Source organism: Petaurus breviceps, unplaced genomic scaffold (genome assembly GCF_028583685.1).
Source record: "Petaurus breviceps papuanus isolate PSGF00001 unplaced genomic scaffold, PetGlider_PUasm1.0 391, whole genome shotgun sequence".
Classification (NCBI taxonomy): Eukaryota; Metazoa; Chordata; class Mammalia; order Diprotodontia; family Petauridae; genus Petaurus; species Petaurus breviceps.
The window spans coordinates 3,614,718-3,633,093 of record NW_027186310.1 but is presented as its reverse complement, the minus strand read 5'-3'; the positions used below and the strand labels follow the sequence as shown (position 1 = coordinate 3,633,093).

Below are 18,376 nucleotides of genomic sequence, written 5' to 3'. Positions count from 1 at the left end.
AGGTGCCCAGAAGCCTGACTTACAGGGTGATGCAGCTGGCAGCCAGTGCCCTCTGACCTTCAGAATCAGCAGCAGCGTCTACATGCTGCTTTGAAGCTTGCAGAACATTTTGGACCTATCCTTTCATTTTACCCTTATGACCTTGGGAGGACACTAAAGGCTTGAGTGAGTGAATGAGTGACTTGTCCAGGGTCACACTGCCAGGTCCTCCGGACCCCAGGGCCGGTGCCGTCCAGTGCCCTGACTCACCCACATCTTGATGGGGTGGAAAGAGGCCTATTGTGGGGGTGCCTTCCCCAGCACCAAGGGAAGGATGCCATCCATCCATCTCTCCGTGGTTCTCTCTCTCTGGTTTGCCCAGGGTGTGGTACCATCTCCACAAAACAAATGGATTTCACATTTGCTTTGTGTTTTCTGAACGTGACATTTTTAGAAGGAATGCCCACGCGATCTTGGCTTTAAAGAGCCTTGCCCCCAGAGATCAGGAGTGATCCAGGCCACTCTGCATCCATATGGCTCCTTTTCTCCCAATAGTCATGAGGTCGGCATCCACAAGGACACTTTGGGGCCAAAACCAGGGGGAGGAGATATCGAGCGACACGTGGCACCTTTGTGTGCACTAACCCGGGCCCTCCAGAAGTGTGAAGCTGAGGAGGTCAGTCTGACCTCCTCACTGCCTGAGCTCCAAAGGGGTGGCCCCCGTGGCTGGCGTGGGGATCAAGGGAGAAAGGGAGGCAGCTGCGTGTGTGGTGGGACTGCCACGCCAGAGGGAGGGAGCCAGTCCTGAGTCCATAGGTGCCAGGGTGACCTGGGCACAAAGAAGTGAACTGAGACTTTGGGGAGAGGTGCCCACATCCGGAGACCACAGGAGACAGGAAGCACCTGATGTTTAGGGTGTCTGCCTCAGTCCCCAGTTTTCTCCCATCTTCGCTTCCATTGGCCCCTTCAGACTGAAGACTTTAGGGATGTGTTGCCTCGTCACATGATAAGTGTCCCATCATGGTCATAGAATCTTTGAGTATTGCAGCTGGGAGGGACCCTGGATCGTCTGGTGCTGGACAAGGAAACAGGCCCTGAGTATGGAAGCCAATAGCTGTATCCGTAGGTGGGACTTGACCCCACATCCAGCGCTGTATTGGACAGCAGCGTCATTGGACCCCCAGGGGAGGGGGCTGCAGCCTCCCAAAGTAGCTGACTGCCATGGCTCAACAGGTGGCAGAGGACTGGGCCGGGGAGGGGTGCTCTGACCACACCTTGTGATCCTGGCAGGGCCCTCTGACTCTGAGCCTCACATTTCCTCCCCTCTGCAGTGGGGATCATCCTAAAGCAGGGGTGGGGAACCTGTGACCTTGAGGCCACATGTGGCCCTCATGTGTGGCCTACTGGCTGAATCCAAAAAGCCCCCCTTTTCAGTGGCGTAGTGAGAATGGCTAGGGAAAAGGCCCTAGACAGGTGCTGAGCTCGGAAGGTTCTGTGAGGGCATGGCAGGCTATGCAAAGGCATGGAGGAAGGAGATGGTAGAATATGTGAAGGACAGTAGGTTGGAGAGCCTGGAGAGGTGGCCAACCAGGGCCAGAGGAGCAGGCCCTGGAGCTGCTGAGGGGATATGTTCCAGAGCTCAGCAGCCTCTCCACGTTACACAGACATGTCGGTGCGTGTCAGGGATCTCTGTGCCCCAGGCCTTCATCCCCTCTCACCTGGACTCCTGTCTTTACTCCGTGTTCACACAGCCCCCAAGCCCAAGTGAGGGGATGAAGGCCTGAGCTGGTGTGGGAGCCACAGTGTGAGTGGGAAGAGGGGCAGGAGACGGGTTGGCTGGTGGTGCTTTGGGTGATGATGCAGGCTGTGCAGGGGGAGGGGAGTGAGCTTGGTTTTGGGCGGGGTGAGTAGGAGATGCCTCTGGGGCCTCTGGGAGTGCCCAGCAGGTAGCCAGTGATGCTCCATGGAATGTCCCCATGCCTCCTCTCATCCCTACCCTGTGGCCAGGGGCTCACACTGCAGGGTTTCAGTGGAGAGTTGACTTGACTTAGCAAACTAAGTGTTTGGCGGATTTGTCTGACTGTGTGCCAGGCCCGCTTGGAGAGAGACTTGTGAAAGGCTTGTCTCAGAAGGGGCACACGGCATAAAGTGCTGCCTGGGGAACCCTGGAAGGAGACAATGTCTTGTGTGACTGTCTCATTTATAAAGGAGGAAGACCCCCAGAAATGGGGGTCACCTGCCCAGAGTTGCCCGTCTGTCAAAGGCGTGCTGACCCTTTATTATGTCTTAGAGGTGGCAGCTCCTGCCATCCCCCAGACCTTGGTGACTCTGCCCATCTGTGCATAGATCTAGGGAATTCTGCAGTGTCTAGGTAGGTGAGAAGGAGGCTGAGAACACATGACTCAAGCATTTATTAAGTAAGTACCTTCTGTTTGCCAGGCACTGTGCATACAGAGAAAAACAGCTTGAACATTCCAAAGAAACCAGGAGGCCACTCAGGACACCCCAGAGAGACCTCGTGGTGAAGGGGATCCTGGGGCAGAGCCCTGAGGAAAACAGGAAATTCTGAGGGATGGAGGCGAGGGGGAAACACGTTCTCTGTGTGGGATACAGGGAATATCTTATGTGAAAACAGTTGAGGACAAGGGGAAGGATATAGGATTGACCTGGAAAATGGAGTTCGGGGCCTTAAAGGACACAGAAGCTTTTATTGATCCTGGAGGTAATAAGGAGCCGTTGGTGTTTAATGCCTGGTCAGATGCGGACTATAGGAGAAACCTTTGGCAGCTGAGCGGAGGATGAATTGGAGCGGGGAACGCTGGAGGGAGGGAGACCAAAGAGAAGGCTGAGCAAGAATCCAGGCTTGAGGAACTGCATAGGCAGCAAGAAGCCCGGGGAGGACAGCGAAGGGGAAAGCCAGAGGGGAGGAGAGAGAGAAACGACAGCCCAGCCTTGAAGAACAGGAGCAGGAGGAAGTGAGCCAGCCCCGCTGCCTGGCCTGGCTCGTAGAGAGCCCTGCACCTTCCAGGAGAGAGCAGTCATGGCCTCTGCCTTCACCAGCTCCCATTCTGAAGGTGAATGGGAAGGCTTTACTCTCAGAGAGTAAGCGGCCTGCCCACCAGCCCTCACCAAGGCCCTGTGCCAGGGGGCTGGAAACTGCACAGGCCTCGAGGGGCAATGGTGGCGCTTGGTAGGCCTGACGCTGGAACTGAAGGTTGGGACTGTTGGTGGGACGCAGATCTCAGGTTTTCTTGGCTGTTTCAGGCAGTTTCCTGAAAGTTCTAAACGTAGTCACTTAACTGGACACTCAGCCGGATGTCAGACTGCATTTATTGTTGTACTTGGCTGCGTGTGTGATTCTTCACAACAAAAGGGCCTTTGTGTGCGCAGGATACATCTCTTGGCCCTTCCAGGAGGGGATGTGCCTTTGGGTGAGAAGCTCATATTTGGAAGTAATTTCTGTTTTCATAGAAAAGAATCCTTGGCAAATGTCCAGAATGTTGGGAAAGCCTGCTCAAGTCCAGCACGTAGTCATCTGCCCATCTCCTTGTCGCTGCTGGGAAGCTGGCTCTGACACCTGTGGGTTGTTAGCTAGTGGCAGGGGGCATTCGGGAGGCATGGCATGGGCCCCAGTTGTGTCATTTCCCCAGAAATCTCCTTTTCCTGCTCTCCCTACCTCTCTTTATGACCTGACCATTCTCCCGGCCCCTCAGGCCTAAAACCTGCCCTTCCATTTTTTCTGCTGATTTTCTCGGTGATTTCTCCTTTCTGTCTGTTTCCCTTTTTCTGTGCCCTCTGCTACCACCTTGGATCAGGCCCTCTTTCTCACTGGTTTTCCAAGGGCAAAGCCCTTGCATCCTTCTTCTTTCTAATTAATAGATTTGTCCTTACCAAATCAGGCCAGATTTCTTAGACGGGCAGTTCAGGAGAATGCAGTGTAGGCTGGCTCTCCTCCGACCAGTTCTGGGTTCCCACAGGGGTGTGGGGAGGGCGTGATGCGCATCACAGTAGAGTTCTCGCTTCATTGCATGAGCTATGAGGACAAGGGCTGATGCAGGTTAGAGAGCTTGGTGTTAGTGGTCGCACCTGTCCGACGCTGGGCTGGGCCCACTCTGGGGATGTGAAGCCCCTCCGCTGCCTCTCTGAAAAGGGGTGTGCCAGACCAGTGGTTCTCAGATGTTCTACTCTTAGCACCCCCCCCCCCCAAGGGTTTCTGTCCATGTAGAAAATGTCTACCAGTGTTTGCCGTATGAGAAATTAGAATGTCCTGGTTATTATGAAGACAGTTTTGACTTCACAGAGCCCTAGAAAAGCTTTCAGAGATCCCAGGGGGTCTGTGGTACAGTCCTTGAGAACCATTGTGCTGCATAACCCCTGAGGTCCCTTCCCCACTAGGTTCCAGCTTATATGATCCAGCACGAGTCTGCCTCTTTCCACAACTGTGCCAGCGTCGAGTCTTCCCATCTTCTGTCATCTTTGCCAATGGCTGTGTTGTTATTTTCACACATGTTCCCTTTTCCCGTCCCTAACATGTGCTCTTTTGGCCAATTAAAATTCTCATCCTCTTTGGAGGTCAGGAGGACAAGTGTTAAGGGGTGATTACACTGCATGTAAGAAATGAGGGGCAGGAAGGGGCCGTGGGTTTGATGACATTTCTTGGTGAATGTATGACTGGGGCAGGCACTCATCACTCACCCGCGAAGTGGGGAGATTGATCCTTTTATTTATTTATTTTTTTAAAGAAAGAATATAAAAGAGGCAAGAAGAGTTGGGCAGAAGTAACCTGCCCCATCACCAAGTTCTGATCTCTGCAGCATTCTACAGTTATGGGTCTTTACCTCCAAAGAGTGCAGGGGATGACCGGAGGCTTCAGGGCCTCATCATCTTTGCGGGGCCAGGCTTGGTCAGTTCTGTGGGTGTCCCAGTTCATCCACGTCTCCCCATACTTCTCTCTGATCACTGTTGTTTACAGCAGAATGTCCCTTTGGAATGTCCCTTCAACCACTTGCAAAGCCATTCTCCCCTCGAGGGGCCTGGACTTCCTTCCACTTCTTTGCTTCTACAGAGAGCTCTACTGCCAATATTTTGGCGTCCCTGGGGCCCTTCTTTTTCTTATTGACCTTGTGATAGAATGCCAGGAGTGGGATCCTATCAGGATCAAAGGGAGTGGACCCTTGAGTTCGTTCTGTAGCCGAGCGCCTTTCAGGGACAACTTGGCCAATCTGCATCTCCACCAAGAGCGGTGGGATGGTGAGGACAAACCCTGGGCTTGTTTTGATTGGCATTTCTCTTAGGAGCGATTTGGGATATTTTTTTTCATGTGATGGTTAATGGTTTTCGATTCTTCTCTTGAGAGCTGTTTGTTCCTGCCCTTTGACTGCTGATGACTATTGGGGATTGACTTAGTCTCACATATTTCTGTCAGTTGTCTAGAGCTCAGAAGGACCCATACCAGAGATACAAAGGGTTTTGTCCCAGTTGACCACTTCCCTTCTTATCCTAGTTGCATTAATTTTGTTGATGCTAAAGCTTTTCAGTGTCTTATAATCATCCCGTCTTGTCATTCATCCCTTAGCTATGAGGGTGGCCTTTTTATGTTTTAATGGCTATTTGTTTCATGGTGTGAGTCCCTTTAAATCTGTCGTAATCCTTATACAAAAATCAGAGGCCATCTCTCCCCTCTTGAAAATCAGGTATTTGGAAAAACAAGTGATTTTCTACCAGCTTCCCAGCTTTCCCAGCATGAGAGAGGTCAATAATTTCCCGGTCTTCTCCATTTGTGAATCTGACCTTTTGAAATCTAAACTACTGTGTGAGTCTTCTTGGTTTCATCAGCAGCTGAAAAATCAATCGGAGAACTCGGAGCTGAGACACTCAGGAAATGTAATAATCTTTCACAATTTGTGTAACAAGGTAGAGCCCATTTCGGCAGTCAGTGAGTGTGTGCCATCAGCATTGCTGGAAGGCAGTGTGAGAATGCCTGCCTCTTCCCTTGAGCTGTGGAGAGTTTGGCCGGGTGCCTTTGCCGCTGTCCCCCTGCCTGGAACACCCCTTCCTGCCAGGCCCTCCCCCTGCCACCCCCCCATGCTCCACATCCTTGAATGCTTGGCCCAGATCCCCCTCCTCCAGGCTGCCTTCCACGGCCACTCCGGCCCTGCGTGGCCTGTCTCTGGATTAATGCCCAGGGCACTTCTGCCCCTGCTTCTCAGCTGGCCCTCCATGTAGACCCCAGGGACCAGGCAGGATCCTTCTGTGTCTGGAGACCCGTGGTCCCCGCCCAGCCCCTGAGCTCTTTGAGGGCTGGAGCCGGCTGCTTTTCTCCTTTAAAGTCAGCACCAAATCCCGAATCCAGACTCAGTAAATGGCCTTCGTTCATTGCTGTTTTCCCCTAAAAGCTGTTTTGGTCCTGCTTTGTCTAGAGCCAGTATTTATTTTTGAGAACCCCTCATCAGGATCTCTCCTCTGCCCTTGTGACCCTCGACTGTGGGTCTGTGTGTAGCTTCTCCCCTGTCCCCCCAACTCCAGGAAATAGCAGGGCCCTGAGGACAAGCATGGGGCAGGGGGTCCCCATCTTTTTTATCTTAGTGCCCCCAGTCCCTAGAACAGTGCCTTGCACATTAGAAGCACTCCATGACTGTTTATGGAATTGAATCGATAAGACCTGGTCCCTGCTGCCATGCAGCTCAGGGCCAGTACAGACACCCTCACAAGTAGCCTGACTACCCAGCACTATGGGCTAAGCACATTAGAGGGGGGAACGTACTCTGTGAGGTTCCTGGGCAAGTCAGTGGCTGTGGGCCGCAGGGGCGTATCAGGGAGGACTTCCTTAGGAAATGGAATTGGAATCGGGCTTTAAAGGATGGAAAGGAATTCGACCATTGGCATATGATTGGGACTGGTGTCAGAATGAGTTATCTGAGCTCAGAAGGTTTGGGCCTTGATTGAATGGTGACTAGACAGGTCCTTCCCTTAATCAGCAGTACTCTCCTGGCACCTCAGGTCAGCACTGGCTCCCCAGGCTTTGTCTTCATAGCCAAAGGGAAGTGAAGGCTGTGATTCTCTGGTGCAAATGAAGCCAGAATGAAGAGTCTGGTTTTTTATCCTAGAGGAACCAGGAGTCACTGAATGCTGTTGAGTGTGGTCAGCCCCGTGTTTTGGGAAGGTTAGTTTAGCACTGGGCATGGAAAGGAAGAGTTGGTCAGGAGAGTAGGGAGACCTAGACTGATGATGGTCCGAGTGGAAGGTGAGACAGGCCTGTGGATGGAGAAGAGATGGATGGGAGAAATGTTGTGGGCCTAGAATCGAGGAGACTTGGAGCTGAATTGGGGGAATCGGTTGACAAGGGCTAATTAAGCTGCTGGGCCTGATGGGGCAGCCTTCCTGCCCCTGGGAGGTGGGAGCTGGTGGCTCTTGAGCTCAGAGGTTGCAAACCTAGCTGGTGCCAGTGCCACACTGGTCAGAAATGTGTCCAGCGGTCACCTGCATGCTTAAGAACGGGCAGACCGGCCCCGGGTGGGAGTGGAGCAGGGCCAGTGAACTCCTGGGCTGATCCGAGGGAGACCCCAGGAGTGGGCTGTGACTCCAGCCAGTGCAGCATGAGAGACCTTCAGTGTACAAAAGCATACAAAAAGGAGGAGAGAGCAGCAGCCCCCCCACCCCGCAAGTCTCTAGTAAGCTGCTCCTGCCCCCAGCACTTCACACTTGGGCCATTAGAGGGATGGGGGGTGCATTCTGTCACAGGTCAGTGGCTGAGAGGCCCAGGTGGAATTCAGATTGCCCGAGTCATCCTTCCGCCCTTGGCCACTCCACAGCCCTGGCTTCTGCCCTGCTCCTCCTGGGCCCGGGGCCAGGCTGGGCATGCCCCCTGACCAGCGCCCTCTCTGGGGGACCCTGGGCTCCTTGGTGCTTGCCAGCCAGGCCAAGGAGAGAGGCCCCCTCTATCCAGTGCTCGTTAGCTCCAGATTCAGTCAAGTTGAATTGTGTGTGATGAGGGTTGCTTTGAAGACAGTTCCCCAGTGGCAGAAGCCTCCCAGATGATTTCCTTCCCTTAATTCCTTTTCTCTGCCCGTCTCCCTCCCTTTGATTTCATTGAGATAATGAGTTGAAATAGCCAGAAAAAAGGCTGCCGGACTTTGGCTCGCTTTGTCTCCACGCGGCCTCTCAGAGCGGGCGCCGTATGTGCCGTCTCACCCACGGACAGTGCCGGTGCCGTCTCAGCCCCTGGCTTCCCGTCTCCGAGTCCTGATCCTTTCTGACAGGGAGCTGGGTCTGGGAGGGGCAGCGGCTGCCTCCTTGGGCCATCGCATCCCCTTTTCTGATTAGCAGTAAGTCTGAAGTACGATGGGGATGGCCGAGCACCCACGTAAGCAGTCCATGGTGCCTCCCGAGCTTTCCGCACAGTCACGGTCCAGTGGAAGGGGAGATAGGGCAGGAGGTGAGTGGTCAGCACCACCAAGAGGCATGCTTATCATTAGGAAGCTTCTACCTGAAAACTGAGCTTACAGGGAGGCCGCCTCTCAGAGGGCTAGTAGTGATGGCCGGTCAGAACGCTGCCGTTAGGGCTGTCACCAGCTGGCCAGCTGCTGTTGGGTTCCGTGGCCACCCCCGTCCCAGATTCCTCTGGAGGTTGGAAGGACCTTCAGGTGCTCACAGAACTGTCAGAGATCCACTCCTGATGTCTTGGGAAAGGCCCGGAGGGAGGCCCAATCCTGCTCAGCACCAGGGGACCAGGGGCCCTTTGGAAGCAGAGGTCCATGAAGCTGCAGAGCCCCAAGAAATCTTGAGGGTCTGTTAGTCTGAGCTCCTCATTGGACAGCCAGGGCTGAGAGTTTGAGTCCGACTGCCACCGGCCCTTCAGAGCAATCAGACAGCAGTCAGGGACCCCGCCGGAGGTCCCCTGTGGGATAGCCTGGTGGGGAGGTGGGCTTCCCGCCTTTGCAGAATCCTTCCAAGGAGCCCCTAACCCTAAGGTTACCAGGGTGAGAGTGATGGTCAGCTGCATCTCTTCTGTCACACAATGACAAGTTCTCTGTTCTTCATCTGTTAGTTAGAAGGTTACAGAGTGGAACAGAAAGGTTAAAAGGGCCACACACAAAGATGGACTTTTTGTGGGCAGTTTTCTTGCCAGAATCTCGATGTTTGGCCCACCCTGAGTGGCCTGGGGCAGTGACACGCTCTGCGGTGAAGGAGGGAGGGGGAGCCCAGACCAGCAGGCCTCCGCAACACTTCCCCACATCATGATGATCAGGGGGGTTCATTTAATTAAAAAAGACACATCGAAGTGACAGGGGGAGGGAAGCAGGCAGAATGCCTGTACCAGGGTTCTCTTGCAAGGCCAGACCCACAGGACACACTCATGGGTTGGGAGATGGGCCACGGGCCTCGCTGGAGGGAGGGCTGACCATGGGCAAATGGCGGCTCCTGAAGGACCATCTGCTGAGATGGGGACAGCTGCCCCGCAGCCAACCATTCATCCTCCGCAGTGGGCACGGCCCTGGGGCTGCTGGGAGCTCAGGTGCCTTCTCTGGCCTCTCACATTCTGAGCCTGGCACATAGGTGCTTAATCAGAGTTTACTGCTGTGACTTGGCTTGTAAATTGTACTTGAAGGTCACAGCCCCCTCCCCTTCACTTCTCTCTCTTTCAGTGGCCCTCCCTCCCCTTCACCCCCCCCACCCCCCATCCAGTTGGTCATTGGGTCTCTTGGTTCTGTCTTCCCTAAACCTCTTGAATCATGGGCCCTTTCTTTGGCATGTCCACCACCCATTGCTTCTGTGCCCACCCTGTCCAATCCGGGACCTCCAGGCTTCTCCCTGACTTTGTAGCCTCTGGCATCTGCCCATTCCAGTCTGTCCTAAGGACCCCGAGGCCTGGCTCTGAGCTGCCCATGATGCCAGCTCTCTCCAAAGAGCAGAGCAGAGAGGCCAGGTTAGCAACAACTTGGGTTTTGCTTCCCAGACGCCCTCTCCCTTCCGAAGTGATGAGTGCTCTCTGTACCCTGGTGTGTTTGTGTGAGCCCCCGTGCTTCCGCCTGTCCCCAGTAAGCACCGTCACAGCTCAGTAACAAGATTTGTAACCATGCAGTTGTGGAACACAAACCCTGTTAAGCCATAAACCTGCTTTTAAACATGATTACAAGCCCTCCTGTGAGCACAGTCTGAGTGTGTGAGAGAGCGGAAGGGGAAGCCAATCAGTCGGTGCCTTTTTTTTAAAGAAGGAGGTCTAGCAAAGAAGCCCTTTTATTATTGTGGCCAGAATCCACAAACTCACAAATTGGGTTTTCCTGGAGAGAAAAAAGAAATTCTCTGATCTGAGTGAGGTCAGAGGAAACAAATGGTTCTCATCTTCCTTTTGAGAAAAGAACATGAAAGGTTTGTGTTAATGTAATAAGCATTTGTCTCTTAATTGTTCTCACTGATTCATGGATTGTCCAGCCCCTTAGTGGCCTTTGCCTTCCGCCCCCTCATCTCATGACTTTCCTCTTCACTCTGATTAGCCCGATGGGCCTTACCATTGGCTTCATGATCAACAGCAGTGATTAAATAGTACAGCAGCTGCTAGGTTATTAATCACGCTCTAAGTGACCTTGAAAGCGTCAGAGAGATGGTGATTTCAGTTCCAGCTTGTCCAGTGATATTTCAGGGTTCCGTGGTTCTGTCTGTTTAGGGATTCCATGAACAAAACCCTTTTAGTTTAGGCTTTAGTAGGTGGTTTTCATGGTGGGCCCCAAACCCTTGACTCCTGATGGCCAGTCTTCAGATGACCATATTGTACCATCCAGTGGCTTTGAGTGTCTCGCTGTTACTGGTCACTGAAAAGGCCTCGCCGCAGAAGTGGAGGGGCCTCAGGAGTGGGCCAGCCTAGCCCCTCCCCAAGCATGAGGGTCCTCCAGCCTCCCCTGGAAGGTCTCCTTAGAGCTAGCCCCTCCAGGATGGGGCAGGCCTCTGAGACAGCCCACGCCTTAAGGGATCCCCCTTCTCTTCTTTGGGGCAGCCTTTTGGATATGCAATGGCAGTGCTCACGTTTTCCCTCTCCCTACTCTCCTCTGCTCCCAGCCAAACGCAGCCTGTGTTTTTGACCCAATTCTCCTGCCACAGAGTGTCTAGTCCCCCCGCCTTTCAGTTCACTCTCTTTGGAATGTGTTCCAGAGCTCCACGGTCCTTTCTGAGAGGTGGTCCCCAGATCTGAGCACTGTGTTCTGGGTGTATTATGATCAGTGCCCATCGATCAGGGAATGGCTAAAACCAGTTGTGGCGTGTGAATGCCCTGGAATATCACTGTGCCGTAAGAAACAGAAGTTCTCTGCATCCCAAGATGCCTGGGGATCAGTTATCAGGCTCCCACAAGCATCCAGCTCTGGCTTTAGGACTAGAGAGACATGGATGGTCAAATCCCCAGTAACACACACTCTGTGCACTGGAGAATTAGAATCACCAAAGTGCTCTGTGAGCTCCGGGGGAGCGGACCAGGCTGCCTGGAGAAGAGACACTTGGGTTACACTTTAAGGAGCGGCTAGGAATTCAGCAGGGGGACGAGGATAGGGCGAACACAGGTGTGCAGGGGCGATGGAGGATTGTCCCTTGGGTCTGCAGCATAAAATGGAGGGAGGCTGAAAAGGTGAGGTCCTGCCAGACTATGGGGGGTCTCGCATGCCAGGGATAGGAGCTTGGAGTGCCTGCTGCCCATTCGGGAGTCTCTGAAGATTTCTGAGCAGAGGAGGCATGTGGCCCCATGTGTACCTGTTAGATGTCTGCTGAGGTGAATTTACTGAGCTGGTTTGTTGTGGGGACAAGAAGCCAGAAGCTGCCATGGCCTTGTCTTCTGCTCCTGCTCCTTCTTACCCAGGCGACAGCCTTGAAAGGTGTCACAGAGAAGGATCACTGTAGGCTCCAGCTTGAGTGGATCTTCTTTCCTTCCCCTAGCCTCGACTGAGGGCTGAGGACACAGCCCCTGCCCGCCCTGATGGGCCTCCCAGCCCCCCGGCAGATCATGCCGTGCACAGGAGCCAGGCTGAGCAGTGGAAGGGGGAGGATTGGGCAGAGAGCCACGGAGAAGGTGGTCGGACAGGGCTGCAGCTCCCAGGGGCCTGGCTGCTGCGGTTTACCCGGTGTCCCTGGCACAGGCTGGCTCCATTGGCTTTCCCTCTCCAGTCCCAACATTTCAGAGTGGGGTCAGTATGGGGGCTGAGTGACCAGCCACCAGAAAAGAAGCTCTTAGGAATCCTGTAGACCCACCATGGCAGCCACTGCTGGCTCCAGAGCGCCCGGATCTTCTCAGAGATGAACCGAGGCACAGGCAGAAGGGCGGGGGAAAGCTATGGGAGAGATGCCCACAGGTGGAGTCAGTGGATGAGCAGATGGCTTAGGAGGACTCCCCTCACTGAGTATTGGGCCCTTTCCTCTCTCTGTGCCCTTGGTCATCTCCCAGCCTCAGTCTCCCGATCTGCTGGAGGAAGCTGACTTAGCTGGGTCCACCATCCTTGGGATGCAGAAGGCCTTGAGTTTCCTCTGGTGGGTGGGCCAGGCCTCTGTGGCAGCAGCCTGCATCCCTCTCGTGGGTTAGCCTTTCCCCAAAGCCACTGCCCTGGCTTCCTTTACACTCGCACTTAACAAGTCCAGACATTTCTTATTGGAAGATGGCCTCAGGGCCCAGCCCTCGGAGCCAGGAGGAATACTGATGAATGTTCCCTGAGCCACTTGTCAGATGAGACCACGGATGGAGGGGAGATGAGTACAGAGACCTTCAGACCTTTCTTGGGCTGTTGTGGTTGTACTTTGCTGATCAAATTACAGTGACAGGTGCTGTCCTGCCCCATTTGTTCTGGGCAAGCCTTGAGAACTCCCAGGACAAGAAGGGGGAGCGGGCAGAGGGCCAGCTGTCTGTTTCCCTTTCTCAGGTTGGCCACTTGGGAACTCTGTCAGGTCAGGGACTGGCTGGGATCTGAACCTTTCTTTTTCCCTCATGTCCAGTCACCACTGGTCAGGCTCTTCCCTCAGTGTCCAGAACTTGGACGAGGCTGGTCCAAGAGCTTTGTGACCAGGCTCGAGTGCCGGGACGCTTTTCCACAGGCAGATGCTTTGTTCTGCTGCGTGGAACATTGTGTTTTCAGCAGAGCCATCCAAATTAGAGGGGGAGGATGGGCAGAGAAGCGAGTTAGACTCATTAACCTGGCTGCATTGTAGGCGGGTGAGTCCTTTGTCTCCGCTGATGCTCATTTATTCATCGCCTCTGCGGTGATTTGTAAACTTCTGCCTTGAGTGGCTTTTAAACAGACCTGAACGTGTTCTGTGCTCAGTATTGATTAGCAGAGGCTTCTGCTGTCTGACATCAGAAGCCAGCTTCCTTTCCCGTCGTCCTCTGGGCATCAGAGGCTGGCTTCCCCTAAGAAAGTCAGAGGGAGCAGAGTGACGCTTGGTGACCAGTGCCACCTCTTGCCAGGGCAGCGCTGCCGAGATCGCTCACTCCCGGCGTGATGCCTCCAGGTGCTTGGCTGGCCTCACTGGTGGGGGTCATTCCTTATGGCTCACCCGAACCCCTCATGGTCAGTAAGTGAGGAGATATTTATCTGAAGGGGCTGCTGTATGCCAGGCACTGGGCAAAACAAAAGCAAAAACCAGCCAAACATCAAAAAAAAACCAGCCCAGAAAGGCCGAGGAGTCCCTGCCCTCAAAAGCGTACACTCTAAGGGGAGAGGGGCGCAGTGCAGACAAGTATCCCAGAGGAGCTCTGGGCTGGGTAAAGAGGACAGAATGGACCAGGAGAAGGCCCTGGAGTGAAGAGTGGCTGTGGAAGGCTTCCTACAGGGGCGGGGATTTTAGCTGGGACTTAAAGGAAGCCTGGGGTCAGTAAGCAGAGGAGAAGAGCCTTCCCAGCATGGGGCACAGCCAGAGAGAATGCCCATAGCTGAGTGTGCATGGCTTGTGGATGCAGCGGCCAGGGCCTGGGGTCACAGGACTGAGGAGAAAGTAGAGGGGACAAGATAGGAAAGGGAGGGCTGAAGAGTGAGGAGAGGGCTAGGCTGTGCAGGGCTTTGAACGCCAAGTGAAGGATGGTGAATTTGATGCCGGAGGAGTTTGTGGACTGCGGAGAGTGACATGGCCAGGACTCCATCTTAGGAAAATCCCTGGGCGGCTGGAGCGGGGGAGACTGGAGGCAGGCAGACCCCCAGGAGCTGTTGCCAAAGTCCAGGAGAGATGTGATGAGGCCTGCACCAGGGTGGGGCAGGGGCAGAGGAGAGAAGGGGCTGTACTGGAGAGACGCTGCAGAAGTGAGGCAGGCAGGCCTCATTGGCTGTGGGAGGGGGAGAGATAGTGAAGATCCCGGGATGATTCCTAGGTGGTGACTCTGAGGAGCGTGGGCGTGCCCTCTACAGTGGAGGGGAGGGTTAAGGGATTGGGTGGGTTCTGTTTGGGACATTTTGAGTTTCAGATGTCTGCTGGACGTCCAGGGCAAGATGTCTGAGGGTCTGGGCAGAGTGACGCCACTCAAAGATGGGGTGATCCCTTAGGCTGAGTGGCCTGAGCTGAAAATCACAGTGATGCATGTTTCCTTCCTTATAAAACAAGGCAGGGTGGGCAGTGCCAACCCGTGACCCTTGGATAAGCTCTGCCTTATCGCCAGCTCTGACGTTCACCTCCTGCTAACTGGGAGCTCAGTTAGTAAGTGGAGGAGCTGGGTTTCAGTGGGTGTCTGGGTCCCCCCCCCTCTGTGAGGTTCCCCATCTCTTCCCCTCAGATCTGGTCAGGTCAGAGTCAGCCAGGAGTCGTCATTCTAGGTGCTGCCACAGGGGCTAGAGGGAACTTGGAGTCCGGATGGCCCCAGACCCTGGGGAAGCCCCTCAGCATCTCCTGTGTAAGATGGCACCTGTCACAGCCCCTCCCTTGCAGGGTTGTTGTGAGAATCCCGTGGAAAGTCTCTGCAAACCTTCCCGTACCCAGAAATGCTGGCTGGTGATTTTCTTTGCCCTGGGCTACATCATGTCCATCAGCCAGTTAGCAGCGGCCATGATCTCTGTGTGAGCCACCTTCTCTAATGCCCTGCTGTCTCCCTGAGGCTCAGACCTTTACTTACACACGGTAGGTGCTTACTTAACGATGGGATGGGGTCTCCAGAGCTGTGCCAGGCAGAAAAAGGGCAGGCCCAGGTCCTTGGACTCCCATCCAGACCTGGTGCTATCAGACCAGGCAGAAGAGACCTTTGTATAGTTTTTTGGACTGTCTTGAGTCCTGCCCATCCTTTTTAGGCCTTGGTCCAAAGCTATTTCCTGAAAGAAATCTGCTCTGAGCTCCCCTGGTTTGGTGGCAAAGGAGATAATTTGTGCAAAGCTCTGCAGACCCTAAAGGGCTTTCTGAATGGTGGCCATGCCCCTCCCCCTCCCCAGCAGCAGTGGGGGCACCTCGCACCTCTCCAGGCCTCGCTGCATTTCTGCCTTATTCCCCCACCAGACTTCAAGGCTGCCTGATTTGCACCTGCTCTGCCTCTGGCCCTCTTCTAAAGCCTTGTCTCTCTCTTTGCCAGGAGCTGCTCATCTTCCTCCAGAACCTGCCCACGGCTCACTGGGGAAACGAGGAGGTCAGCGTCCTGCTGGCCGAGGCTTACCGCCTCAAGTTCGCCTTCGCCGATGCCCCAAATCACTATAAGAAGTGAGCCCGCCAGGGCTGGAGCGACACTCCCGCGGCTTGTTCTGGAGTAACACACTTTTCACTCTGGTTTGCACATTTCCCGACTTACTTACTAATTGTGGCATACTTTTGTAAAGTGCGCATTAGGGCCGTGTCTACGCTGGCTGAGGACAGCCGCTAACTTGGAGAACTGCCCAGTGATGGCGCCTTCCCGGGGCCAAGAGAAAAGTGACCCGCTGGGGAGGCCGTCTTCCTGCACACACTAGAATGCCCAGGACCTTGGCCCGTGTAGACACCTTAGAGAGGCTCGCTTCTTGCAAGAGAAAATGAGAGGGTTCCTGAGATACCAAAGAGACAGATGGAGGCACCGTCCATGCCGAGCCCTGCCCGGCCGAGGCCAGCTTCAGGGGATCTTCCCCCTTGGGCTTCCCAGGCTCAGAGCTGGTGGGTGGGCCTGGAGCAGCCCCCACGGTTTCTGGGGCTCCTCCTCTCCTGGAGGGGGGGTCCCCGTCTCCCTCCCTGAGTTGTTTTCAGGCTGACATCTCATTGCCAAACCCATTGTAGTCCCCCTGGGCCCAGAGAATCCCCAAGGGCAGGTGGGGGCCGGCACCATTTTGAGGGAAGTTGAGGCAGCCAGGAGAGATTGTTGCTTAGAATTCCCTTGGGAATGCTTGCTTTTATTGGCCCTGTAGTAGATGTATTTTCAAACTGGAAAATTCTATTCTACTAAAAGTAAATGAAAATTAAAAAAAAAAAAGCCCAAAATAAGTATCTTTTAACCGTGTGGGCTCTGGGTGTGTGCCCCCCATCCCATTTCCCCTTCTCGTAGGAGGGAAGGCCCAGGGCTGGACCTCAGCCAGACCTGACGGCTCCTGACCAAGGACCTCCCGAGGCTGGCGAGGCCGCAGGGGGCCAGCTTGGCTCTTCTCCCTTCTTTCAGACGGCTCTGGGGCCACCCTGGGCCTGGGAGACGCCCACGTCACCATCCTCCTCTCAGAAGTGTCCAGCCCAGCAGGGGAGAGCACTCATGGCAGACTCTGATTTCCTTCCTGCTCCCACTCCACCCCATGAGAAGGCCCCTCTCCGGCTCCTCAGGGCCCAGCCCAGGGGGTCAGTGGCTAGGGAGGCTTAGAAGTCTGCCTCTCCCCACCCCCCATCTGTGTGGCTTCCTGAAATGAGGAAGATTTCACTGTAGGGGCAGCCTCCCAGAAGGCAGAGGTGGCACGGAGGGAGGACAGTGTCAGAAGCTGAGCCTGTCCCTCTGCCTTATTCACTCTCCCCAGGGACCAGTATAGGAAACAAAATGAAAGCCTCCCCACTGGCCCAGGAATGAGCCCTGATGGAGAAAGGTGACGCCTCCAAGCACTTGGCCGGTGGGATGGCTTCACAGACACCTGCCCAGGGCTAACAGCAGCACCCAGTGTGGACGCCAAGCGTGTCCTTGGCGCCAGCCTCCCCCTCCCCCTCTGCCTTGTCTTGAAGGGTCGCACTCGGCTCCAATCCGAGCATCTTTCAGGTTTACCGGAAACATCGTGTGCTGAACTCCAGAAGCTGCCAAGTCGAAGAGCAGCCCCGGCATCCCCGCATGTCTCCGCTTGTCTTCCCGCCAGGAAATGAGCAGTGACACAGGGCAGGGCACGGGAGCTTTGGAAAAACACACGTCGTTTTGTAAAGATTACGGGCAACATTCAAAGGACAGCTTGATAGACAGGCTCGGGCCCAGGGCACGCACAAGGAGAACCTGGGAGTGCTGGGGCGAGCTCTGCACCTCTTCCTCATCTGTAAAGCAGGGGCGTCCAGAGCCCTGGAGACCGCTGAGGGCTTTAAGCGCCCCCTCCTGTGACCCTCTGGGACCACAGTGTTGTTATCAGTGCCTCCCCTGGAGCTCCCAGCATGCCCTTCTGCTGATGATGGAAGGGGCCAGAGTGTGACCTGGGGCTAGAAAAGCTGCCACAGGGCATCAGGACCCCTACTCCAGTGACACCCCCCGGATTGAAGGGGAGGGAAGTCCTGGGGTCTTCAGGTGCCAAGGATCAGAGAAGGGAAGTCATGGGCCAGGTGGTGTCTTCTGGAGCAGATTCCATAAATTACAGAGCTCAGAGCTGGGAGGGTCATGAGAAGGTGTCTAGCACAACTCCCATGATTTGTAGACGAGGAAACTCAGGCCCAGAAGAGGGAAGGGGCTTGTGCAGGGCCACAAGGCAGCCCCCAAGGGCAGAGCATTCTCGTGCCCAACTCTCCGACTCCAGCGTCATTTACTCCCAATACACCATTGTTCCTTCCTCTGGAATGTGTGCAGGGGCTTGGCACTGTCATTCTCGATGGGTTTGATTGGATCTGTCCAAAGTTATCAAAGCTCAGGTTGTTTCAAATGCAGGGTGATGGAAGTGTGTGTGGTAAAGATTCAGAGTTTTAAGTGCACAGAGAGAAGTCATCTGGGCCTCTGTTTGAATAGACCTGGGACAGTGAGGAGCTCCGAGCTCAGCTGCAGAGCGTTGGGGAGGGGCTCGACCAGAATGGTCAGCAGTGGGGAGTCAGGACAGAACAAGGACTGGACTTCAGTCCTGGCTAGCTGTGTGGCCATGGCCTAATCACCTGTTTTCTCCTGTATTAAGAAGTTGACTTAGATGGTCCCTAAGGCCCCTCCCAGCCCTGACATTCCCTGTGCTAAGGCTCCCTCCCAGCTTTGCCATCCCCTGTTCTAAGGCCCCTCCCACCTCTGAGCTTCCTTGTTCCCAGGCCCCTCCCAGCTCTGACATCCCCTGTTCTCAGCTCCCTC

General features: G+C 54.7%; 1 protein-coding gene across 1 annotated transcript in view; it reads left to right on the top strand.

Annotated features, from left to right (window-relative positions):
• LOC138170832 (TBC1 domain family member 22A-like) overlaps nucleotides 1-16,373 on the top strand; it is a 94,694-nt gene extending 78,321 nt beyond the window's left edge. Inside the window, exon 4 of the mRNA XM_069100333.1 lies at nucleotides 15,494-16,373. Within this exon, the coding sequence (XP_068956434.1) occupies nucleotides 15,494-15,622 (129 nt within the window). The 3' untranslated portion in view covers nucleotides 15,623-16,373. The remainder of the gene's footprint in view (nucleotides 1-15,493) is intronic.
• Nucleotides 16,374-18,376: the final 2,003 nt, after the last annotated feature.